Raw genomic sequence first — 26,889 nt, 5'->3', positions numbered from 1 at the left:
TATGCTGATAACACCCAGTATGTTCATATATTGATCTCTTTTCTTTACCATTTCTTTTCTAGCTTAGGGCCACATTGAACATACTTTTAACTATGTGCATGTTTCTTAACTCTTGGGGTTCCTTTAAACAATTGATTTGTTTCCCAGATACCCAGTACTGGTATGTGAAGTGGAGAAATTGGTTATTCTGCATATTTAGGAAGGAGTTTCCTCATTCTGCTGTCTTTAACTGTTGGTTTCCATCTCTATGTAAATTTGTTTCCTTTGTTGCTAGAGGTTTTCACACACACACTTCAACATTCCTGAGCTTTGTTAAATAGGCTTCTGGTTAAGTTAAATAAAAATTCTAGCGTAATTATATGATTATGGTGCGTATCAGTAGAGTTTGCCTAAAGCTATGTAACACTTTAAGGGTTCTCAAATGCTAAAATCCTGAAACTCCATCCTGTGCTGTCATCAAATTCTTGATTGTATGTAAGATGTATCAACAATTTCTGTAAGCAGTCGAACTTCAGTCTCACTGTGAAGAAGTTGCATACTGATTAATGTATGACCATTCCCTATAAGGTTTCAGGATCAACACTTGCTCGCTGACTTCTTAGACAGGTCCTTCCCCACAAAAGACAAATTCAGGGTCCCTTTCTTACTTCAAAGCTTTGTCTCTGTCTGCATTTACATTCTTCTTTCACCTGTAACTTCCTCATTTTTAGTGGGCTTTGCAAACCAGACCATGTTGTTTCTTAGCCGATTCTTTCTCTTTAGGCTTTGAGTCTTTATTGCAACATCTTAAATGTTGATGTGGTTCCCTGAAGAATGGCTTAGACCTAAAAGCATATTTAGTTTCCCTTGCACTCCTTATTCCAACTCATAAATATCTTCTAAAATGAGTGGTGTCCAAAACCTTAAATTACTCTTCCATTGATTTCTCTGCCATGGAAGATGTGGTTGTTCTAGGTGAAAAAAGTAATTCTAATTGGTTATGAAATGTAAAGAAATAGTAGCTTCTTTTCAAGATAATTTTTCCAAGGAAACTTCTGGGAGAAGTTTTTTAATTGTTCACTTAGTAAGCTCTTCTGAATGTTGTTTTCTAGTTTTTAAGCAGTAATTAAGATGCAGTCATTTCAGTGTATGCTGATTAAAGTTTTCGGTAAAACTTCCCCCCCCACACCTTGGTTTCTCCTCTTGTGATATTTACAGGTTCTTTTTGCTGTTTCTAAAATGCTCTTGCTCTCCCCAAAGGTGACTAGGCACAGTAGGGATTGTGTCTTTCCTTCTGTGAGTAAAATAGGGTTGTTTTAAGGGGAAGAAAATTAGGGGAAATAAAGTCTACAAATCTGAGGAAAGACTGATGTTACTATTTCAGCCGTTCCTAAAACAACTTATGCGAATGTTCTTTACTTATGGACTGATAAAGTAATTAAAAATTTTGAGATTAGACCTCCTTCTGATTGACTCACTGTTATATTTTGTTTCAGGCTTTTTTCTGTATTTTGTATTTTACCAAAGTTACTGAGCTATGGGATTTTTGTTGGGCTATGTTATTTGGTTTTTGCAAATAACAAAAACCAAATCTGTCAAAATCTCTCTTTACTTTTGGTATCTACATATGTATCTTTCCCCTAAAGGGATCTATAGGAAAGGCAACAATACAAGTTTAAGTAACTGAGACCATACCAGGATATTAAAACCAGAAGAAACTTGATGGCAGAGGGGGCGGGGGAACACAGGCTGAAGTCACTTGTTATTGGAGCTCTTTACGGAGTTCATCTCTCACTGTTTCTGGTTCCATTCCTGGTATGGCTAAGTAGCAACTGTTTCTTTTTGCTCATTCCTTTCAGTCATTTATCTCTTGCATTTTCAAGTGTTTTTCCTTACTTTCTTGGTTTTCCATTCTTTATTTGTCTTTTATTATGACAGTTCTCTGCTGTTTGTTAAATTAAGAAATTCCACTGAATAATTGAAATCTAATTTAATTTAGTTATCCATATAATAGAATTTATGATACTTCATGTAACATCATTGTACAAATATCTTTCGTTATTGAATTTCACTGTAACTAGACATACTTAATCTCTTCTCCTCTTGTTTGGCTCAGTTTATATTTTGAATTGTCAGCTTAATGGGGAATTTGTTTTTTTGCTTTTACCAGTATGCAATCATAAGTAGGTTGAAAGTAAAGAAGACAATTTCCAAAGGCTTTGGACGTATATAATCTAAATATAATAACTGTGTAGAAAGAAAAATGTGGAGAAACCTGTCAGCTTGTGTTTCAGATCATGAAGTTTCTGAATTGTAAATATGAAAATAAGTTCATTTTTATGAAGTCAACAGAATATGAAGAAAGATTCAGTAATCACTATTCTATAGTGATTTATGGTGCCTCCATAGTACTAGATGTTCTTAAATTAAATGCGATTCCTGGTATGTTTTTTCAAGTGATAGCTGTTGGGCATTGGCACTGATGCCCAAACTCTGGAGACAGCTGAAAGCGTTGTGTGGCTTTTGGATCCATAGATTTACTTCTGTCTTTCAATATCAAAATTGGTTCGCTTCCACTATAAACAAGGTAGTATACATTGTTTTCCTTGGGTGAAGAATAGGTTTAATGTGAACTTTGGAAAGCATTTCACTCCTATTGTGTAGATGAAGGTTATTCAGGGATTTGGAGCTAATATAAGTTTTGAGTTCTGCTCAGCCGATTAAAACTAAATAGCAGAAATAATTGTTTTTCACTGTGTATCTAATTATAAAATATATTTGACAATGCCTTTCATAATTCATTAGTTGTAGTAATATCTTTCACTACCTGTTTTCTTGTGTCTCTTCAAATATCTTCTGAGGTTTGAACACCCTAACACATGACTCTGTTGGGAGTTCACTTGCTTGCACATCTTTAATGTGATACAGTGAATCACTTAAAAATAACCAAGAAAGATATTTTACATTTGAAACCTAAATTAGCATTTTACATTCTTAATTACTTTATAGCATACTGTTCTTTTTGTAGGACACTTGTAAAATTGATAATTGCTTCTTAAAAAAGCTGTTACTCTTTCTATGTCCTGTTGCATTCTTCTTAATTTTTAATGAAATAATTTAAATGTTTTATTGATGCCTTTGTCTTTTTCTCAACAGTTTTCAAAATCTTGTTAATGTGATGGCATAAACTAGTAAAAAGGCATTTGGATTACATCATGGATATCAGCAATGGTGATTGATATTATTTGAGTGGCGCAGTGAGAGTTTGCTGTATGAAGTATCAGAAGTTTATATTTCTTCTAGTTTTGCAATGGTAAGTTTTTTACATTTTATATTAAGTAATAATAACTTTTTAACTTGTTATGTAAGGTGTATTTCTTTAGAAAGTAACATACCAGCAAATCAGTAAAGATTTCTGTCTTACATATTATTTCTAATGTCTGTCGAATTCAGCTGTAGTTACTCACCAAAGTGTACATTGGAATTTGGTTTAATTTATTTTATTGGTATCCATTTGAAATGTCAGTTACTCGTCCTTAATGTGTGCTAGCCTTCATTAGAACAACCTAGGTGAAAGGGAATATCTAAATGACCCTGTTTTTCACATTTGGGTTCAACCCCAAATGAGATCACTCTTCAGAAGGTATTGAGCTTGTGTGTAAAAGGGGAGAATATACAGGCAAGTTTATCCGTGTGGAAAATAGGTATAAACAACCATTGTAGACAATGCATAGTTACATGATTTTTTTCTCTCTTCAACTCGACTACTGATGTTTTGCCCATTTCCTGTTTGTCATGTTACTTATATTTTCTCTTAAGACAAAGTTCATTGGACATCTCACACTTTGTCCTGCATCATTACTTTTAAAGGGACAGAAGGGAAGTTAGCAGTTCTTTACCTGTATCTCCAGGAATACAAACAGTGCGCCTTTCTAGGCATTCATGTAAGGCAGCGGGAATAGCTAACAAGCAGGAAGGTTGTAGCAGCACAAATACAATACGGTTTTGAGAATATTTAAAACTTCCGCTGTGTAATTGCCTTTTCTTCGTTACACAAAATGATGTGCTGTCTTATACAGTTGTATCTAGAGCTAAACCAACCAATACTTTAAGGATACATTACTTTCATTAAGAAATACTACTTGCGTTATGAATACCTAAACAGACTGTAATAACTACTGTTAATTGTCAAACAGAATTGTATTGCTTAAGAGGTGTACTGGTCTTGTCCCGTTCTCTCTTTTCTGCTGTAGGACCATCTGACACCTAAATAGTAGATTTGGGAGAATTTATGCTTTTTTTTTTTCCCCTCTCCTGTGCTGAAGATGGAAAATGCCTATTGAAACAATTTTCCTCCATTTGTCATTTTCAGCCTTCCTAAATAACATGTTAAAGGTTTGATCATATTTAAAATTTTAAGTCTTCACATCATATGTCAGTTGAACAGGTTTGTATAATCTGGAATTTGGGAAGATGGAAAAGGGAAGGTATGCCATTAGGTACAAATGTGAATCTATTCATTATCATGGATATTATGACAGGTTTGTGGTGATATGCAGTTTGACACATTGAATTTTTAAAGATGAAATGAATAGAAGGATAAGACTGAACTGTTTTTTATTAAAAATGTTATTTTGAGATTGGGCAAGTCAAGTACTCCTACATTTCACCCTGAAATCTAAAATACAGACACTCTCAAACTGGATGTTTTAAACTTAGCTTTGAATCTGAATTTACGTAAATCCAATGTAGATGATGATTCATCTCACCAACTGTATGAAAAGTTTAAAAGTGGAGAGGGCTTGGGAAAAAGCCTTCTAGTACCTCAGAGGAGATTACTAAGAAGATAGAGCCAGGCTTTTTGTTGATGTAAATGATGCAAAAATAGGGGAGGATCTAAAAAAATACCTGGGTTTAAGAAAAAATATTTTCACTATAAGGACAATTAAACAGTGGAACAGGTTGCCCAGAGAAGTTGTGGAATGTCTGTACTTGGAGATTTTCAAGACCCAGCTGGACAATGTCCTGTGTAACTAAATCTGAAGTTAGTCTTGATGTTCATTTGAGCAGGAGGTTGGACTAGATTGCCTTCCAAAGTCCGTTGCAACTTGAGTGATTTTATGGTTCTGATTCAGGCATTTTGTTTTAGTTAATTTTTGCTATTAATGAGTCTAGCTATTTTTTACTGGTGTGATTTTTTTTTTTTTAAATCCCCTGTTAAATTAGAGTTGCAATTCTGTTTTGTTACTTGTGAGCGATTTGTTTTTGTTTTAAGCAACAGGTGAGCAAGCAAATACAGTTTTAATGGTTCCCTTCTTAGTGTGTGAAACCATGTAACTGGAAACTGTGGGATATTAAGAATGTGATTTGATACCTCTCATTTGACCAGACAAATTTAAATAATAATACCAATACATTATATCATATGTACAATACATAAAAATAGTGTATTTTCGTAACTGGAGCCTAGCTGGAACATTCCAGCCTTACATAAGGCATAAACATGACAACATTCACACACAAGTACTAAAGCCAGAACAACCGCAAATAGCAAGTCAGCTACTTTGTGGCTTAGATGGAAAACTTTTTTAATGCCCTAAGGAAATACCACAGAAAGAAGTGGTATTAATACATTGCATAGGCATATTCAGTTTTATATTAGGTACATTTGTGACAATATATTCTTCATATTTGCTATGTCTGTAGGTGTTTTTTAAATATTTTTTCTGACTGTTTTGTTTACATTTTTTTGAAGGTTTCCCAATGAGTGGATCATGATGAACATACTTTAGGGATTTGCCGTAGTATGGCTGCTTCTCGATCTACTCGTGTTACAAGATCTACAGTGGGTTTAAATGGTTTGGATGAAAACTTTTGTGGTAGAACATTAAGAAACCGTAGTATTGCTCATCCAGAGGAAGTTCCCCCCCATCCTCAAATACGGTCAAGGTCACCAAAGAAGAGGCCAGAGTCTGTGCAAACTCAGAAGGGAAGTAACGGTGGAAGAACTACTGATTTGAAACAACAGAGTGCTCGGGAATCATGGGTGAGCCCTAGAAAGAGAGGGCTGTCTTCTTCGGAAAAAGATAATGTTGATAAACAAACTGTGGAAAATTGTGAAAAAAAACAAGCAGAATCTGTTTCACCAGTTTTGAAAAGAATTAAGCGCTGTCTACGTTCAGAGGCACCCAACAGTTCAGAAGAAGACTTGCCTACTAAAACAGAGAAGGAGTCATTGGAGCATAAAAGCTTAGTGTCGGACAATGATGCAGTCTCCACAGGGACTAAGCGAGCTTGTCGATGTCTTATATTGGATGATTGTGACAAAAGGGAAGTTAAAAAGGTGAATGTGTGTGCAGAAGGATTTAATAATTCTGCAATAGTTGACGAGATCGCAGGTTATCAGACCGTCAATGGAGTTGGTGAGAGAGACTCAAATTCTCTTAACTGTGATGACTGTCAGCTTGATGGGAACACTAAGCAAAACAATGCTGGTTCCTGTATGCCCAAGGACAAAACAGTAGCAGAAAATGGAAACTCATTTGCCCATTCTTCATTGTTGCTTAATAGCAGCAAGGAGGACAGTGTTGTAGACCATTATGTGCCTTGCACAAACTCTCAAGAACAGGTAAAGTTAGAGGACCACAAAATAATAAATGACTGCTTGCCTGAGGAGCACGCTAATCAGGCAGATGAGCCAGCTACAGGGTCCTTTTCTGAAATCCAGTCATCTTTGTTAAGGGATTCGGAGGAGGAGGTAGATGTTGTAGGAGATAGTAGTGCCTCTAAGGAACAGTGTGCTGAAAACACCAATAGCAACCCGAATACTCATCATGACAGTGCATCAATCTCAGGTGAACCTGAACCACATTCTTCAGTGCTGGACTGTGTTTCGGCTCAAATTACATCTATGTCAGAACTTCAAGAACACAGATATACATTGAGAACTTCACCACGAAGGGCTGCCCCTGCCAGAAGTAGCCCTACTAAAAATAACTCTCCTTGTAGAGAAAACGGACAGGTTGAGGAAAATAATCTTAGTCCCACTGAAAAGAATGTACCTGTAGGTGTTAATAATATCAATGGATCTCCCAAAAAGTCTGAAGAAATTAAACAGAATGAAAAAGAGAGAAATTGTAATACGGGAGATCATGGGAGTGATGGACTAAGAAAGCCACTTTCTGAGGCTAGGCTTGTTGCTGGATATGTACCATCTGCCAAAGAGAGTGCCAACATCCACACTGCAGAGGATGATGAGGAAGAGCCTGATGTGTATTACTTTGAATCAGATCATGTGGCATTGAAACACAACAAAGAGTATGTGTAACTATGGTAACCATGAATTCTGCTTTTGTTTCTTACCAAAAATATATAAATTAATACATATTTAAAGTACTTTCAAAAATTTAAGTGCTTTATAATTTTCATACTCTTCAGTCTTCATTTTTCTTCCTTGTTTCTGCCCCAAACAAAATTAAACTCTATTTAATATGCAGTATGGTACAGCAATGTGGTTTATACATTTCTAGCGATATGAATTCTTTAGCCAGAAATTGTGGGGGTTTTTTTTTTAAACACATCTGTTATCTCTTTTCTCTAAAAAACTAGCTGGAAACAAAGGAATTATAACCCTTAATTACAGTTCAGTTATTTATCAGCATATCCAATAGGCACAGTGCATACAGGTGTTGTACCATTCTGTTGTACATAGAATTTAAGGTTAGATACCTATTTTCAGAGTGTCATGGGAAAGACTTATCATTATCATATTAAGGAAGATAAACTGATCAAATGCAGCAATTTGAGAACTTTCTCCGGAGTAAATTATGTCTACATTGCTGTTTATATTTATTAAATGTAAATATATACATGTTCTCATTATTATTAGAAAAGAGCACTAACTTGTTTTTATATTTATCATCTAATGTCTGTAAGTAGTACTGTGGTAATCGTACATTTGTGGTAACTGTGAAAGAGATTCTTGAAACAAAAGGGCAATTTTCTCAATGAAGAAAGTTTATGTGGAGAAAATTTGTCTTCAAATGATAGATTGGGCCACAGTTTTTATTGCACAGTCTTTGTAATGCTGTTTTGACTTTCTGTGTTTTGCTGTTTAGTAGATGTTCTACATTTTGTTGTGAGTACTGAAAGGCCAAATGCAGATGATCTTCAGTTTGCTTCTTATGAAGAGTTAAACCACTGCTAGCAGTTTCTGTAAATAATCACAGCACAATTATTATGAATATGGGGCAGAAGGCACAGATGATTGTTTAATCCAGCAGAAGTTTGACTGGGTTTTTTGGTATTAGAGTTGCATTATTTTTATAATGAAATTTTGTTCAATATTGGATGTGAATAAATTATTTTAATCAGAGAAAATTGTGAATTAGAGCATGGTTCAGACAAACTATGATTTCAAAATAACGATTAAATATCTGCAGGTTCAGCCATCAGGCCAAAGTGTATGGACACTTTTCCTGGTAGATAGAGAGAAGATTGCTTTCTTAAATTATAAATGGGAAAAATGGTCTGTTGTCTTTTGACTTTTTTTGGATGTTTTTGTATCTGTATGTAGGATGACTTTACTAGTTATGTTAGTACAAAAATACATTAGTAATGTATCTTTTATTATTATTATTATTTATTAGGAAAAGAATGATAAAGATCATAACAGATTTTTAGATGTAGCGTCAATTTTTACTTCTTTCAAATTAAACATGTCTGAAATGCACAGTTTTTAAAAATCAAAATCTGCAATTGAATGTAAATACTGTAAAAATAAAAGTAATTTTTTCTATTCTTACAATTAAACACAGATCTAAATTGTTCTTGAAAAATTTCAGGAACGTGCCCTAGTGTTAGCTTTTGAATATACAGTTGCTCTGAAGATCTGACTAGTTGTTGTTCTGATTGGCAGCCTGTTTGTGAGAGCTTGTTGGGGAGCTTTTGAAATTGCAACTAGGACTTGGTAGCTTGCTACGAACTCGCTGCCTGAATGCAAAATTCCAAAAGAAATTGCTGTTATTTTTATCCTATCTTATATTTTACTCATTTTTGGTGGTGAAAAAGTCGAAGCTAGAATTCTCTTCTAGATCAGGAAAGAATAATGTCTACTTTTCAGAAGGGAAGCATGCTACTGTAGGTAGTGTTAGCTGGATTTTTTTTTCCCCCTTTAAAAATGTTGATATAATTGGAAAATTATGGGCAGTCTGTTGTTGTTGTTGTTTATATTTGCAAGAAAACAAATCTAGTATTCTAATGGTTCCTCATGATAATAGGATCCTTCTAAAGAATTTAAGTCTATATTTTCATATTTGAGTGCAGTTGTCCTTTATCTGGAACTTCATAGTTCAAGAGTTAATCAAATACAGTGCACCTACATCCTTTTTCAAATCTTAAAAATAACAAAGTTCATTAGAGGATACTCTGAATTTATGTGTTACAGTTCTTGAATAGTGTCTTTATTATACCCTTATTTAATCTCATTTGGTGCTTATTTTCTAAAATGTTAAACTAAAAAAAAAAGGTTGTAGCAGAAATGTTTTCCCTGATTAGTCAGATGCAAAGAATTCCAGGGTTCCTATGCTGTCGGGTAAAGGCTATTCGCTTTGCCCGTGATATTTCTGGCTCAGCAAAGTATCCTGATCTTCTGCTTATCAGATCTTCAAATGGTACACAGCTTTGTTTTTCTGTCCGTCATCAGTTTGTGATTAAACTTGTCTTTATGGATGATTTTTTCTCTGGCTTATATTTCTATTCTCTTTTAAAAGCAAATTCAGAGAGACATTAGCATCTTGGCTAGGTTGAGAGGCAGATTTCTCCAAGAAGGCATTAATATCACTCTTTTGATGTTCCACAGCGGAAAAAAGGCTGTATTCCTCTGTGTTGTAGAAGCAATTTGATATGTCTGTAAACTTACATTATTTCTTGTTATATTACATAGCTTGATGACATACACATTCATACAGCTGATTTTCACTCTCCAAGAAATTATTGTAACACTGATAAAATACAGATATGCCGAAACCTTCAAAAGCTGTTGATAAGACTTGCTATAAGAAAAACAACTAAATGTATATTGTGGTATTTTTTGTATGAATTTTGTTGCTTTTTGAATGTTGTCGTGTTTAAACAACATTCATATATAAATATTTCTGGGAAAACTGGATGATATAATAGGAAAAATAATCATCACAGAAAGCAAATTGTGGAATATTATCATTCAGAGAGAAGGCTGAAATGGTGGATGTTCCACAACCTCTTTAATAAAATAGATCCCTCCTACAAAGACAGATCCGAGATCTCTAAACAGAAATTTTATCACAACATAGACGTTCATGTAGATAATAACAGACTGATCTAGTCTTGTGTAATTGTAAAGTATTGTTCATGTTATTTTTTCTGTTATTACACACATAATTTGAATTTTTGTGTATTCCTCTGAGAAAAATACGGTTTGATGCATATTTGAGAATTCTGCTTTTATGTTCTAGCTCAGAAACCTTTGCCTTTTCTCTTGAGATATTTTCATCAAAACTGAACTTGTTGATTTAAATGTTTTTAAACTGCTTAGTTTTATATGCTGTGCTTAGTGTTTTGCATATGTCTTTCCTCAGGAGTTTCTAATATCTCTTTGCTGTATCCTTTTATAGTTTAATTCTTTCTTACAGTGCAGTAGCTTACTTTAATTTTCTGTCGTATGCAATATTTTGTTCTCGGTACATTTTCCCCTTTGCCCAGTGTTTCATTTAGTGCCCTTTTTTCTTTTTTCCTTCTTCCTCTCTACTTACTCTCTTTGGAGATTTGCAATGTTTGGCATGTATTAGGTTGCATGGGGGAAAATGTTTGTTTAACACTTCACTCTGAGTTCTTGATGAAAATGTAATTGAGGAATTGAGTTTCCATGTACACATAATGCATTATACAGTGTGTTTCTAGGAGCCTGTAAATTGTGATTAGCTTTATAGGGACTACTTAGGCCTGTAGGTAAGCCCACTGAAATATAAGAATTATGCATGAGCACTTGCCTACAGGCATTCAGTTGCAGCAGTTAGGACCTTGCGTTTATTCAGTAAATATTTTTAAGTAGATATTTTCATATATCTTTGGTTTCATTTATTACTTCATAATATTTAAAATCGTAATAGCTGTACTGACATTTAAACTGAAGACAGATTAAAATGAAATATTTTAATACATCTCTTAAAATCCAGTCTTGTGAATTCTTACTTACTGTGGGTTGTATTGTTGCAGAGGTCTTGGAAAGACAGAGGACCATGTAGCGTCGTACAATCAGATTTAATATTTAATTGACAATTCATAGTAATACTGTTAATATCTTTGGATGCACTTTTAATATATGAATGTGTGAAAGAAAAGAAGCATCTGTGGCATTTCCTGTGGTACAGGTTTTGTATTTTATTCCGTCACAAATGTTTCTGCCTGATGAATCAGATTAAAACAGTTATCTATAAAAGTTCATCTTACTGCACTTGACTTGTTAGAATAGGGTCTGGTGCTCCTTGCCATACCAATTATTTGAGAACTGCTTTAAAGAGAATCTTCTTAAAGTGTAACTCTAACATAATCCTGTAGCAGTCTTTTTCACTAAGGTGAACTTCTAATTTTACCTGCACCGTGTTTTCTCCTTAACTGGATGACAATTAGTATTAAAAATTAAAATACTTTTCATTAATATATTTTAAGATAAAATCTCCATGTCTATTTTCATATATATTGGGCAAGAATAAAAATATTACATCCGTTTTGTAGTTTATCCCCATATATTCAGATATAGGTCTCAGAATTAAGGTCAAATTTATGACACAGTATGGATTTATTTTAATGTACAGATAAGTCAGGTAATCTAACATTCCTTTATAGTGATGTCATGTAGCTATGAGTAGCTAATACTGTAGAATAAATTATCCTCCTATATTATTTTTAAGGACACTTTTGACTCATTTTCCTACGAGACATACAGTTTTAGTCTGAGGAGACTTTGGTTGTTACATTGTTTCATCTTAAGGAATAAAGGGAATTGGTGTAAATCAAGTTAGTTTTTGTAGTAGCAGTTTTAATCCGTACTGGGGTCAGGAATGCTATGAGATGGCAACTATTTTGTAAACATATAACGTCTGAGGACTTTATAGAATATATCATCAACATAGAAGAATTGACGAAGTTACATTTTTAGTGTTGAAGAATAATAGAAGTTAATAATTTTTTAAAAATGCGTATGTGCCATATATATTAGATATCCATGTGTTTTAATTAATCCTTTGTTCCACATAAGAGTGGTGTGGCATACAGTGATATTTTTCTTAAACTACCTATTAATGTAAAGCTTATAGGGAAAATTTGTACTTTTTTCAGAGAGTAGTTTCTACTGTCTGGTAGATCGGTCTGTGTTCTTAAGTTACAAAAAACTAAATCGGCTTTGAGTAAAAATCTCATTTCATGTAGAAGTTGAATGCTGCAACTAGTTAATCTGCAGAATAGAAATGTAATGGAAATCAATTAGAAACTTCTATTATGAGTTTCTGATGAACAGCAGTTTGGTATTGCAGATAATTGTGTTGTTAAAACATGTTGTAATAGAGTAATGGGCATACAACCACATTTATTTATGAAATTTTCATTATATTTTACACAGCTTAAAATACTAAGTATTTTGAGACTTGTTTACTGCCAGCATCATTATTTTATCATGTTTTATAACATCATTTCTATTTATAAATACTTACCAATGGCAAAGTGGTAAGTGATGCAAAATCATTGCGGGACTAAAGATTAAGGTTTAGATAAGAGTATTTTTGTAATCATAGAATCATGTTTTATAATTATATAAACTATTCAATAAACACTAAATAACAGAGTTCTTAATTTGCAAGATATAATGCCTTGGGCATGTGCTGCATCTTCTTTTCTCTCTCTAGTAATAGGCTTACTCTAGGAGCCATTAAATGTCAAGTACATTTGTCAAATTCGTTTTTCTTTCTCTGAACATAGTTATCGTGCTGTCAACCACATCACAATTCTAGTGAACAGCACTATCAAACACAGTGCAATCCTCATTTAAATAATGGATCCTGTGGAAAACAAAGCTTGATTTCTTTTGGATTTGTGTCCTTGAATTCTCTCCTGATTTGCCTGATACCTGCTTTTCTTTTTCTGCCTATGCTCTCACCTCCAAGAGTCCTCTGTTGCAGCATCCTGTCCTGGAAGAGAGAGCGTGAGCTCTCCAGCACAGAGCTGCTTCTCTGCTGGCTGGCTTGGTAGTATGTGTGGATGTGTGTGCTGATGGATTGACCAGAGAATGTGAAGAGTAACAGTTGAATTCTGCTTGCCTTTCTCTTGAGGAGACAGTAGTTATGGTCTCACCCCCTTCCCAAACTTTTTTAGAGAACATACAGGAACTCAACTTGTCTTTCCAATTCTTTGACCAACATTGATCAAAAATCATGGGAGAAAAATGCACAGATTTAAAAAAACAAACAAACAAACAAAAAACCCCCCAAGGCAAACTTACTATTTTAATACAGAAAAAGGTAGAAACTTACTTTCCCGCCTGTTCATTTGGAAATGCTTATCATTTCTAAGGATTCTCATTAGTAAATTCATCTAAACTGGAAAATTAAGTATTAGTAAATAATAAAAATGGTTTTGAGGTGTAGGAAATATTAGTTGAAAAAAGAATCAGGTGCTGTAGGAAATTCATGGTCCTGATTTAAAAAAAGAGAGGCAAAACCAAGAAAAGGTGGGATAGTAACGTACTCACCCAACACAGCTGTGTGGAGAGTAAGGCTCTGGCTGTGTTTTTGGCTATGCACACAAGGGACACTTAACCACACTTTACCACTTCTGCTTTTGTTATACCAGTTATACCAATGTAAATTATGTCTGGTGGGACAAGGAATAAATTATATTAACATAGTTGCCTACTTGGTAGGGATGTGCAAGTATTTCACTAAAATATTAGTAACTATAATGATGCCACCAAGAAAACAAGCATAGAGTGACTGGCGTATGCTGTGAGAATGCGGGTATCTTTACTCGTCAGTTTTAACTAACCTAGCTTGAAATGATAACTCCATTACCAGTCTTAAGTATTTGGTCTTACATGAAGTTTTGACAGCATCTCTATCATGAACTACAAAACTGACTGGCGGTATCTTTTAGAAAGGAATTGTACAAGCAGTACGTATTAATGCTTGTTTTAGTCTCAGCAATAAGTTCTAATCAAGATAGGTGTTTCTTTGGTGCTAGAAAGTACTTATATGCTATTTTGAGGGGAGGAAAGATCCTGCTTTTTGGTTTCCTTTAAATTTTGTTCTTTGTAGGAATAGCCAGCTGATTTTTAATTTTTCATTATTGCACATCTTTATTTTGCTTTGCATAGGTCAAGGTGAAGATGTGCTATTGTTTTGTGTAACAACCTTTGAAAGTTTGCTTCTGAAGCCAAGGACCAACTGTGTTTGTCCATGGTTTATTATCATAGTGAATACTAATAAAAAGGTATATTTCACTGATTTTCTTTCTTATTTCTAACTTTTCTTCCCCTTCTTTACCCAAAAAAGATTGAGTGAATAATACTTTGTATTGCTGTTGGAACATTCAACTTCTCATGATTGCATATCATGTTCTTGTAATCCAGTTATAGTCTTCAGATATTACTGTAACAGAATACTTGAGGGAATATGTTAATTTTTTCGTATGGCAAGAATATACACCGGAATCATTGGGGGGTTTCTTGGGTTTTAGTGAAAACCTGCATAAACTAACGTAGAGTGAGTTGAAGGAGTTCAGTAATCAGTGTTGTCAGCTTTCTCAGATTTTTTTGTTCAGAGGATTTCTGCACAGCTGGGTCAGTTTCATGGTAACATCGGTTGCTCCTATTTTGCCTCTGGAAGAAAGCCCCTTCTGTTGCTTTCCCCAACATCTTTTTAGAGAAGAATATCTAAGTGGAGATACTGGAGGAATCTGTGTGGTATTTTCTCTCAGTAAAGGGACTGGGCCTATTCTTATTAGAGATGATGAGGAGGGAGGAGAAAGAGTTGGGGGTGTGCTGTCAGTCTTTTTTTCTGTGCCCCTGGTGAGGAAAACAATTTTACTGCCATTTCCTTCATGTCACTCCAAGCCTTGAAAATAGAGGAATGACAGGGACCTATATCTTCTTCCCTACTAAATGTCACTGTCCTGCAGGCAAATACTTTTGAAAGTTCTGTTAAGGAAGATCAAAAGGCTATATTAAAGTGTGTTAACTGGGGGAGGACTGATGGATGATGTTTTAACCTTTCGTGTTGACAAGACTGAAACAAGTTACATGTTTGTTCAGAGGCACAGAGACGTATTTGCTACTAAAAATTTTGAAAACTTGCTGGAAATGTGGATATTTGATAAAGGTGCTTTTGTCCAGCTAATATTAAATCCTGCTGAGTGTGGTGGACAGTTGACAAGAATGAAGCATATAGAAATATATGAGTGGGTGTTCTGTTTCTGGGACAGAGTTAAGGATTTAAGAAAGAAAGGGGCATCACAAGTTCGTAACCAATAAAATACTGTTCAGATGCTTGAAATATGAAGTCTGGAGCTGTGAAAGTTAGAAAAAGGGTGAAATTAGAGTGGAAAATGGCTCTTTTGCATCCAGGTAAAAGACTGCAGTAGCGTTTTCTGTTTTGGTTTAGGGTTTGTTGGGGTTTTTTAAATGTCCTTTAAAAATGTGCTTTTTGGCTTATTTCTGTTTTGTTTTAAATAGGTGTGTATTACCGCCTGAGGCTGGCATTTAGAAATTGCAATTTTTGTTCTGTTACTGGCACAGTAAACTTGGAGAACCCACTTAATATATACTTCAGTTGTTTCACGTATAAAATGGAGATGCAGTTTAATTATTTACTTATCTCAGAAGTCTTTTAAAAGGTCTGAAGTACAAATATTAAATATGGATAGAGAAAGTACAGTAAATTACAGTACGTGTAAAGAGGTTAAGCTAGAGTGGAAAACAATTTCATAGTGAGTTGCAGAATTGTCTATAAGTAGATTACCTTGGTCGTAGTATCTAAGCATTAGGTAAGGAAAAATCTACCATATGCTGCTTTCTTCAGGCGAAGGTGGATTTATAAATCCTGACAGGAGTTGATATGTGCCCTTGTTGATTATGCCCTTAAACTCCTTTCTGTTTCTGAAGGGAGATCAAAGAAGGGCCACTCTTCATCAGTCTCTTCTGCTTCCTCATGGCTATCGTGTATTCCACAAGTCTAGCATTGAATCCCAGCACTCTCCCCTAGTGCAGTAACAGATTTTTTAAAAATCTCAGATGCACATCAGGATAATTTGCGAGAAACTCTACAGTGTCCAAATTACTGTATCATGACACTGGCAAAGATTTCAGGCCAAGCTTAAAAGCTGGGAGCATTATCTGATATTTCTGAACTGAAACAAACAAACAAACACCAAACAAAACAAAACACTTCTTTGAAATGAGAAGATTCTGTTTGATCTGACTTAAACATTTCTCCAAGAAGCCAATCTCTTACTGCCTGGGGTTTCCCTTTTCCTACAGTAATTTGCAGTCTTATAATATAACATGTTTAATATCCAATACTTTCTTAGCTTAGCATCTAATAAGGGATTTTTTTCTGAATCGCTGTTAGTAGACCAAAATGCAGAGTGATAAATGACTAGGTATAGGAGAACAGGTTTTAATCTGTACTTTGCTAGAGTGCCAGTAGATGGCAATAAAACAAAGACTTACACAAATCCCCCCGATTACTGATACATACTGATTTCGTGTCACAGCTCTTGGAAACAGAAAAAAAAGTTTGTTTTAAGGTAGATATTTTTTCTACATCTATTTTAGCCATGTTTTGTTATGAGAAGTGTATACTCCTTCATTTAAAACAAATCCTACCTGCACAAGAAATAATAATTGTAATACAAAATTTAAATTATGGCACACACGTTTTTACCTTCTAATCCCCAAAATTGATGTTACTGTACTTTTTATCATATTGTGAATGATATTCACACAACTGTAAAAGTGCAGTTAGTTTTTGCACAGCATTTTATCGGTCAAGAGAGGGTAAGTCATTTCTTTTTAACTAGGGAGCAAAGTACATGTCTTTGCAAGGTACTAAGTGATGATTGTAACACAAGTATAGCTGACAAAGTCACTTTTTTATTTCAAGTAATTTCTGTGAGTATCGAGACAATAAATTACAGGGAACTCTGCTGATTTTATTATATACATTACAAATAATTTTTGGCTACAGTTTTTCATTGTTAATGAATGTCACTTTTGTTACCTGCTAGCTTTATAAAACTATTTTATATCTTGTCAACTTTTAAAAAAATACTGAAGAGAGTTGCATTAGTGATCTAACAATAATAAATATTTAAATAAGGGAAAAAATTATCATTGTGATAACAATGCAAGTGTTTTAAATCCGTATATGGTTCATGCTAAAAGCAAGTTATTAACATTTAGCTATGTGTCTGTAAGATTGTTTGAATACTATGTGAAACTTTGAGGCGATCAAAGTTGCATGAGTTTATATATATAAGTAAATGTGAGAATGTTTATTATATCGTTACTTCTGAGGTGATTATGTAAGGTTGAAAAAGATGAAATAAGGACTAAACTTTGGACTGGCAAGGACCTCCTTCCCTTTATTTTCATTGAGGGGAGAGTAGAAGTAATACTGCTGTTTCCGAGTCTGTAGCTTAAAAGGTGAGAAAATGCAATATAATTATGTTGGAATATTAGATAAGGAAAGTCCAACAAATAGTGCACAGTAGTGTTTTGAGATACCTCTTGCTAACTTCAAGTTTGTGTATAAGTTTACTTTGGATGAAGATACTTAAGATGAAATTTCTTCTTTTTTATGGATAAGACCAATGGCAGAAAATTTCCTCATGTGTTCTTAAATGTTTGAGCATTAAGACTTTTTAGGAGGCTTGTTTTTAGAGGAGGCTTGGCATTTTTGTGGTGTTCGGTGAATGTTTCCAACAGCCACTTTCATGTCTGCCTCTTACATTGTCCAATAGGCTTCACATTTATTTACCACAATTTAACTGAAAAGTTTCACTTATTTATTTTATTCCATCCACTAATTCAAATTAGCTACCTAAAAGTTAAAATTTTCATGTTGTAGTATCAGTTTCTCACATCACTCATTTACTTAAGGTTTAAAGTACAGTATGTTCTTCTCTTGAAGGGAGAAGAAACCTTCAGAAACCATGGAGGGACTAGCCTCTGTGACTGAAAGACTCTTACTGTAATACTGAAATGAATTTATTTTAAAATGCTGAATGACGTGGCCTCTTGCACAGGCTAGTGTTAAGTCATTTAGTAGAAAAAATAAGAGTAAACTAAAGAAACGTGCTATTCTTAAGGCAGGTAGACTCCAAATATATATAGTGCTTTCTAAAGCTCGTTGTTGGTTCCTGATGCAAAGAAAATAAAATCTGTGAATGTAACTCTGGGTGCTTCGATCTGGAAATGTAAATAGTGTTATCACAGGATGGAAAGAATGGAGGGGAAAAAGCATCTTGAAAGTAGATGTCGGAAAACTGGATCAAAATGGAAATGGGTCTCATTAAGGTACTAGCTACACTATTTTCAAGCTTTATCACAGAGAAGAGAGGAGGCTGCGGTTTCCCTAATCACTATTAGAACAAGGTTCATGGAAATGAATAGTGTAAAAACTAATTGCTTATGGCAGGACTTCCAGAAATATGGCTCTGCTACGTGATAATTATTTTATGGCGTAATCCAAAAGAGTGAAATAGTTATCACTGCAACAGAACAACTGAATCAGCAGGAATCCCTGCTGATCAGTATCAATCTTTAAGAAGTGGCTTTCCTTTTTTAAATATTGGTCCCTGCAAAACCCATTTTAATCAAGGTTTTTCAGCTTCAGTTTCTATACTATACTGAATTATTCAAGTATTCATCTGGAAAATTCCTGGTAATTAACATGATTTAAGAAATTACGAGAGTGTTTCAGTACTGGGATTGTGGAAACGTGGATTTACATTCTGTAGAGTGAAAGTTTTCCTACAAAGGAAACTGCTTCGGGTTTTGTATGTGCTAACAATATAGTAATTAGAACTGAGAAAAGAAAGAAACTTCAGTCAGTGTAGGGGATGAGACTGACAGCGAGTTTACTCAAATTACGCGTTTTTAGTGGTATGAGTTTGTTTTGTTTTGGCAGAGGATGTGAGATTATTTTCCTTGGTAATTCCTCACATATCTTTCAGAGAAAATTATGTAGCTGTAGCTAGATAATTCAGAGATGGTTGCTCTTTGATTGCCTCATTGAAGGATGGAGCCGGTTTTGCAGCAGACTAGTGAGCAAGGTTCCAGTTACTTTCTCTTTACTTTCATTAGGCTTTTTCAATTTTGGAGAATGGTAGCGCAACTACAGGAGGTAGTTTGAATCATAATTGTTGTGCTTATTTACAGAGAAACTTGGAAGATGGAGAGTAAAATTGTCAGCCACTTTTTTTTTTTTTTTAATAGTCTTGGAAATTATGCACACAGTGTCTTTTGCTTAATGCGGCAGAAGTATTATGTTACTGTTCGAGACTAAGAAGCCAGAAAAGACAGAGACTTCAAGAAAGTGCTCAACATGTGCATCCTTTGGCTTAGTGCTTTTTCAGATAAATACTTGGCTTTATTACAGTCATGTAGGGCCAGAGAATTAAAAGCCTATACAAACCTGTGAAAAGAGTAGTGGTTCAAAACTTAAAAGAACATATGCAGACATATTATAATACAGTCGGTTAAAAAGTCATGTTGGAATTTAAAGGGACGTGCAATGGTTTGGAGAGAATGCAGTACTGCAGCAAATCTGAAGTACCTGAATATGGAATATGTAAACTATGTATTTCAGGATTAGTATTTTCAATTTTTTCTTGGCAATGGAAGACCCCAAAATGCACATTTTTGTGCATTTCAATACTTCTGATATTCACTTGATAGAACTGCACTCTTATTCCTGGGCTTCAGAATGTATTGATTCATAAAAACTGAATATGGAAGTTAATACATTTCTTAGCGGAGGTACAAAAAAGTGCCAGGAAATTTTTATGTCTGAACAGTTTACTCAAAAACCCCTTTTTCTCTCTTGAATTATTTCATGGTAATAGTGCTGTCTAGCCACAGATCAACATTACATGACATGTTTTTGAATGATACTGACATTCTTGTAATATTTTACATATTTCCGTGAAGACCAGAGGTATCGCTTCTGAACTGTCTATCTCCAAGTCTGTGATTACTTCAGTGAGGTCACATGAATGTTTTAACGAGAGAAGTAATTGGAGTTCAATATTCTTGGTTTGTTTGTCATTTCTCCCTAAATATAATTTCTTCTCTTTCCATTCAGACTTAATTATTTAAGGCCACCTCGTTAAGATGATTTCTTCCCCCACTTTACACATGTGAATTATCATTAAATTAGCACTTCATCTAAATCACCAACATTTGGTTGCTTTTTTTCTTCTATGTATGTAAATGTTTTAAAGGCAATTATTATTTTCTTTCCATTTCATTTGGAAAAGCAATCACTTAAATACAATTTGAATAAATGAGGTAAAATGGCTCAAGAAAAGAAAGGCAGGTATTTATTTAACATTTTCTTAGATGCAAATTTTGTGTACGCTACTGAGACTCTGTTACCATGACTAGAGTTAACTCCAGAGTCTTGTATAGAGGTTTTGGCACCTGCTGATAGAAAAAGGCTTTCTGTTGTCCGGGTTAAATCATCTCCCCAGATATCATTAAGCTCTTCTGCGTTGTTAAAGCTGCATCTACATCAAACACGTTAGCAGCCTGCCTGTGTTTCATTTCTCTGGAGCATGCAGGGCAGGCTTCTGCGTAAGCAGTGCTGTCAGTCCACCTGAGCATGGACAGAGGTTGCCCAGCGCAAAGCTAGGCAGTAATCAGACACTGTAAAAACTAAGTAAAGATCTTAATTCTACATATGATGATTCCTGTAAGCCTGTAACAATCTGAACTGCGGTATTGTCTCTGGCCAGTTTTGATGTGGCTTCACTACTTCCTGTAAGTTATTTCTGAAGTTCGTTTTTCGCCTGTTCAAGAATAGCCCCATTAATTATCTTGCTTTAAGCAAAATTATTTTGTTTAGAAGAAACTGGAGCACTTTTCCAGTCGTGAAAATATTCCACTACTGTTCCAATATTAATGGCCTATTTAACAAGCATTTTAGGTCTTAGTTGCATATAAACCTGAATGTGTGCAGACAAATTTAAATAATAATAAATTCGTAACAGAATTGTTTCCTACTGTTTTTAAACAAGCTCAGTATTTTAGTTTCAAACTTTGGAATATATGGCTGTATTTTATGTTTTCAAATATTACATTTGAGTGGAAAGAAAATTACCCTTTTTCATGGTGAGGCAGCAGTTTAATGTCTAGGTAAAAATTTAAATATTTGGTGGTACAAAGCCTGTATTTTGCCTTGAAGCTGTTTACTTCCTTCCACTTAAAGCCTTACCCACTTACCAGTGCAGTCAATTGAAAAACTTGCATTAGCTCAGTAACCTCTGGATCTTCTCTGTAATATAAGTGGAATTCATCGTGTTAGGCTTGTCTTTGTTTTAGCAATAAGAGAATAGAAAGCAAATTTACTGAAACAGTGTAGTAGTGAATAGATCTTACCTGATTTTAGTATGTGTTAGGTTGCATTTTGTGCTGAACTAAAATAAAGTTGTATTAAATGTCAGAAAAGATTTTCATGAAAAAAGTTGATACATAATAATTTGCAACAACAGGGGCCATGAGTAACTACATGATTCAGAAACTGAAGTGGACAACTGTAACTATAAAGCTAATACAAGGTATTAAATGTCCTTGCCTATTTTTTAAAGGCTGTGTTACAATATTGTATGATTTCCTGACTCTGAGTTAGCTTTATAGAAAACAATTTGGGAAGCATACATTATTGGGTACAGGTATGATAGTCACCTCAGTGACTCTCAAATGTATCTGTTAAATAGAAAATCAAAATTGTGTTGCATGTGGGACGGCAGGTTTGAGGGAATGCTACATACTCATCTATCTACTGTATTCTTAGAGGAATATCTTTTGTACGTACTTATTTTGCACATTACTTATTCCTTGGTTTATTGTTATGTTTCATAAATGATTCTCATATTCTCCTCGGAAGTGAGGCTTATATGAAATGTTTAGATACAGTTTCTAAGTCATTCCTGTCCACCCCGTGCGTGGTTGAGTGAAATGTTAAAATTCTGTTGTAGAGTCATTTGTTTTGGGATAGAAGGAAGCTGATTTTGAAGTGAAGAGAAATTAGGTCATTCTGTTAGTGTTTGGTCATAGCTTTGAGAATATGAATAGCTTGTCCCTGATACCATATTGTTTTAGCTAATACAGAATTTACATTTAAAGGAAATCACTGGGGGTTTTAAGTATATTTTTTAATGGGTTTATATAAATTCATCTACTACTTAAAATAGATTTGATATAATTTTTTATATAATTCAGTAGAAATGTCTGTGAACTGTTTCACATAAGCTATGAAATCTGGTAGATGATCATGGCTAGTATTTAGATTGGGGAGGGGTGTCACTTCTAAAGACAAATTTAGTGAGATATTTTCCTTTGTCTCTGTAGTTATCAGAGACTGTTACAGACGATTGCTGTACTCGAGGCTCAACGTACTCAAGCAGTTCAAGACCTTGAAAGTTTAGGCAGACACCAGAGAGAAGCACTGAAAGATCCTATTGGATTTGTGGAAAGACTCCAGAAGAAGGTATTTTAATGGGCTTTTCTTAAGTCTTACTGGGATTTTTTGTTTTTTTTTAATAACTAGTAATTCATCGTCTATAGAAATCAGAGAATTCTATATATACTTGCGTAAATATTATGAGTTTAAAATCCTTTCTCTGCTGAGCAAAAATGGCCCTTTGCTTATTACATCTGTAAGACATAGGTCTTCAATGATTAGATATGCTTTCTCTCCTTTTTTTTGGTATGTAGAAATGTAATCTTTAAATTTCTAATTTTAATGTAGGTATTTTAAGACAACCTGAAATCTACAGGTGACTGGAAGGCATCAGATCAAGAATTCATAACTTCTCTCATTAGAGAAATTAAATGTTGTGCTATAAGTGAATTTGGTAGGGTGCTTTTTAAAGAGCAGGAGATGTAGTTCATAGCCTAAAACCAGAATGAATGCTAGAAAACATACCTGAGTTCTGGATAACATAATAGAATATTGTCTGATGGAGGACTATTAATTTTGATAAGGAAACATTTTCTTCAAGCTTTAAAAAAAATTGTAGTAACCAGGATACTGAAAAAATGTTTAAAGCTTGAATACTTTCTTGCGGCCGTGTCTACCAGTGACAAACACGCTTGACCTTCTAATCTGATAGCAACGTGTTGTATTTCAGTGAAGAATGAAGTAGGTATTTTTGGTGCTTTTTTCCTAGGTTTATACAGACCTAGGTTTAAAGAGAGGTCTGATGTAAGCCCACTGGTTTCAGTCGTTGTACTGCCATTAAATTTTGAGATGAGTTAATAGCATGCATGATGTAATAGTGTTGCATTTCATAATCATTGTATGAGGAAATAGTAATGCTAGTTGAAAGTATCTGGTGTATTTTTGTCTCCAAACCAAAGGAACGATACTCTTAACTATCATTCAGTATACCTGAGTTTTGCAACAGTTGTGTTCTGGGCAGAAGACAGCAAAATCAGTGTAAAATATACATTGATTTCTTTGGTGGGAGGAGTTTAGTTTTATCAGATGATAAAACTCCGAGTCCTATAGTTTTTGGTGTTAAGAAAGGTACAGATCCTGGGCAAACAGTATGTTTAAACAAAATAAAAGACAGGTAGACAGTAACAGGATATTGAAGTCAGATACACCTGATTTCAACTGAAATACATGCTTTAAAGTTTTATGCTCAATAAGCCATCATTGACCGTGCCGCTGCATATTTTATATGCACTGTTGTGTATTATTCTTGAAAGATAACTTCCCCTTAAAAAGACTGTGTGCTGCATGGCACTTCAAAAATTATGATTTTGGTATCAGGTTTTCATAACTTTTCAGGATTTGTAGTTTTTTGTTTGGATATACAGCAATTGCAACTGCTTTTCACTTTTCACTCTTTTTTTCAGGTCGATATGGGTCTTCCATATCCTCAGAGAGTTGTTCAGCTCCCTGAGATTGCCTGGGACCAATACACCACTAGCCTTGGAAACTTTGAGAGAGAATTTAAAAACCGAAAACGTAACAGTAGGAGAGTGAAGCTGATTTTTGACAAAGGTAAAAGGAAAGTGGGCATACGTTACAAGTAAGAAATGACTAGTGTGGATATTTAATAATTCCTTTTTTGTGTTGCTTACAGTAGGAATACCTGCAAGACCAAAAAGTCCTTTGGATCCCAAGAAGGATGGAGAGTCTATTTCATATTCTGTCTTGCCTTTAAGTGATGGTCCAGAAGGTTCTACAAACAGTCGTCCACAGGTAGTTTTTACAAAAGGAAAGATAAAATTTTACAAATTTTACTTTTGAATTTTTTTCTTTTTTTCTAAACACGTATTCCATTTTATATACTGTATTTGAGCAGATGATAAGAGGACGACTTTGTGATGAGACCAAACCTGAAACTTTTAACCAGCTGTGGACTGTAGAGGAACAGGTAATGGGAAACTTCCATTTTGTAGCTCTGGTAACATACATGAGAACAAAAGCAAATTGTGTAATAATGTTTAAAGCACTTAGAAGTTCGGAGTCATATGTATGTAGATACTCATCTTTTGACAACTCATACCTCTAGTAGGAAAGATGTATTTATTTTTTTTCCCCTATTGATTTAGAAAAAACTTGAGCAATTGCTTTTGAAGTATCCACCAGAGGAAGTAGAGTCCCGACGGTGGCAGAAGATAGCTGATGAACTGGGAAATAGAACAGCAAAGCAGGTAACAAGTAAAACACTTGGAGAAGTAATCCCTTTCCTTGACTTTTTTTTTTTCTTTTCAAAAAGCTTTTTAGGAAGTACTGGTAAGTGTTGAAGAGAAACCTGGATACAATCTCTTAAGTAATTTATTTCTAATTTGAGGTTTTTTTCTGTCAAAAAAAACCAATTCATAAACTGAGGAATTAAAAAAGAGGGTTTATTTTTATAATGTTCATAATTACAGCAATAAAACTTACTTTGCTAGAAAAAAAATTTGACTGCTTGGGATTGTCTGAGTGCTTGTGCTGTGGTAGTAGTGATGTCAGTCACTGCATCCTAGCAGCTGATATAGATTCACAGAAGATTTATTTGTAGATCTTTTTTTTTTTTTTTTAAACATCAATAAATAAAATCCAGTATTTTTTCAGTAATCACTTTTTCTTAAAAATGTTACAGCAGGGCCTGCATTTCAGTCATAACAATGTGACTCATTCTCAATCTCAAATACATAATTTTAAAAGTTCCCCAAAGCCCGTGACAAAGCTCCCAGACCCAGTTGTTCATTAGATTTTGACAGCATGCGTTTAATTCTATGTAGCAAGTATAGTGACACCAACTGCTCTCAGATTGAGTTACATTGGAGTGCTGAATTTCCTGCACCTCAATACTGTAGAATGGGCAGACATTTTAATAGTCGCAGACAGAAGAATTAGTTCTGTACTGGGGCTGAGATCCACAAAAGGACACAGATGTGGAGACACAGACTGTTTCTGCATCTGCCTTGTTGTGATTTTTTCCCTAAAATGACATGATTGCTCCATTTTGACCAGAAGTAAAAAATGCTGGTGTTCTGTGTTCACAGTATTTTAATTTCTCCTATTTCAGTTGTACGCTTTCAGGTAAAAGTATACTTAAGAATTTCAATATACAAGATTATCCCACCTCTGATCATATCTATACTTAGAGGTATATTTCTCCATACCTGAAAAAATTAAAATATATGCTTACTTATTTCATAAGTATACTTTCTGTATACTAACTATGCATAATTTATCTGTCATTGTTAAGAAAGCTTCAGCAGGTAATAAACTACTAAAATTCTTTCCTTTCTCTCACAGTTTTTGCTAGATTTCATGTGTACTTTTAAACAGGTAGTTTTTTTCTCTGAAAGCCTTCGAAGTATCTGGAAATATTACAAATGCAGCATCGCAAGATAGGTAATGATTAGAGTAGTTGTCGCGAAGTGGAAAATAGGGATTTCTTATCGCTGTACCAATCTAGCAATGCTGGCAAAACTTTGAAGTGAAAGCCTGTTACATTTCATCTGACATTTAATTGTTGCATGTTGTTTTTTCTAGGTTGCCAGTAGAGTGCAAAAATATTTTATTAAACTGACTAAAGCTGGTATTCCAGTTCCAGGAAGAACTCCAAACTTATATTTATACTCCAAAAAGGTGAGACAGTATTACAGCAGAAATTCCGTATTTCTGTTTGCATTTATGTGCAAATTGAGTCTAAATCATTAATATTTCCAACAGAGTTAAGTCTTGATTAGTGCTTTCTTACTAACTAGTTCCACCTTGCATGTATTTCTCACTTAATAAAGGAATCTTTTTATTTTGCCATTACCACTGTAGAGTGAATTGGTTGTTATTCTAGTTTCACATCAATATCTATTAATTACCTCTCTACCAGATAATCTCGGGGACATGAAGTGTCAGAAAAGAGAACATAGCAGTCAGACTGTAGGATGAACTAACAGGGTTGAATGATTGGTCTTGGGGTACTTTTTCCTCATTTGTAAGTTTACTGTAATTGATGTAGAAGAGCATTATGAGAACCCTGTTGGAAGAGGATAAGGAGCCCTATAATTCATATTGTACTGTCGTCTGCTAATTAACAAAACCAAAGAAAATTACATATAACTGAGCATACTGAACTAGCACAAGCGTAGGC

General features: G+C 34.4%; 1 protein-coding gene across 9 annotated transcripts in view; it reads left to right on the top strand.

The window, feature by feature from the left end:
• The window catches only part of ZZZ3 (zinc finger ZZ-type containing 3), a 61,248-nt gene that overhangs the window by 22,258 nt on the left and 12,101 nt on the right, over positions 1–26,889 (top strand). For 6 of the 9 annotated variants that reach the window (XR_012674470.1, XM_075156050.1, XM_075156051.1 and 3 more), the window contains exons 2-9: positions 3,136–3,292; positions 5,735–7,296; positions 22,637–22,775; positions 24,152–24,299; positions 24,382–24,500; positions 24,604–24,675; positions 24,854–24,955; positions 26,292–26,387. Coding sequence is in view for 8 of the 9 variants with exons in the window: in XM_075156050.1 (XP_075012151.1) it covers positions 5,786–7,296; positions 22,637–22,775; positions 24,152–24,299; positions 24,382–24,500; positions 24,604–24,675; positions 24,854–24,955; positions 26,292–26,387 (2,187 nt within the window). In the remaining variant the exon portion in view is untranslated. Of the gene's footprint in view, positions 1–3,135; positions 3,293–4,232; positions 4,375–5,734; positions 7,297–22,636; positions 22,776–24,151; positions 24,300–24,381; positions 24,501–24,603; positions 24,676–24,853; positions 24,956–26,291; positions 26,388–26,889 lie in introns of all 9 variants that reach the window. The other 3 variants (XM_075156049.1, XM_075156048.1, XM_075156052.1) reach the window with 3 other exon arrangements.

Source organism: Calonectris borealis, chromosome 8 (assembly GCF_964195595.1).
Source record: "Calonectris borealis chromosome 8, bCalBor7.hap1.2, whole genome shotgun sequence".
Taxonomy (NCBI): Eukaryota; Metazoa; Chordata; class Aves; order Procellariiformes; family Procellariidae; genus Calonectris; species Calonectris borealis.
The sequence above is the reverse complement of the archived record's forward strand: the minus strand, read 5'-3'. Positions and strand labels throughout refer to the sequence as shown.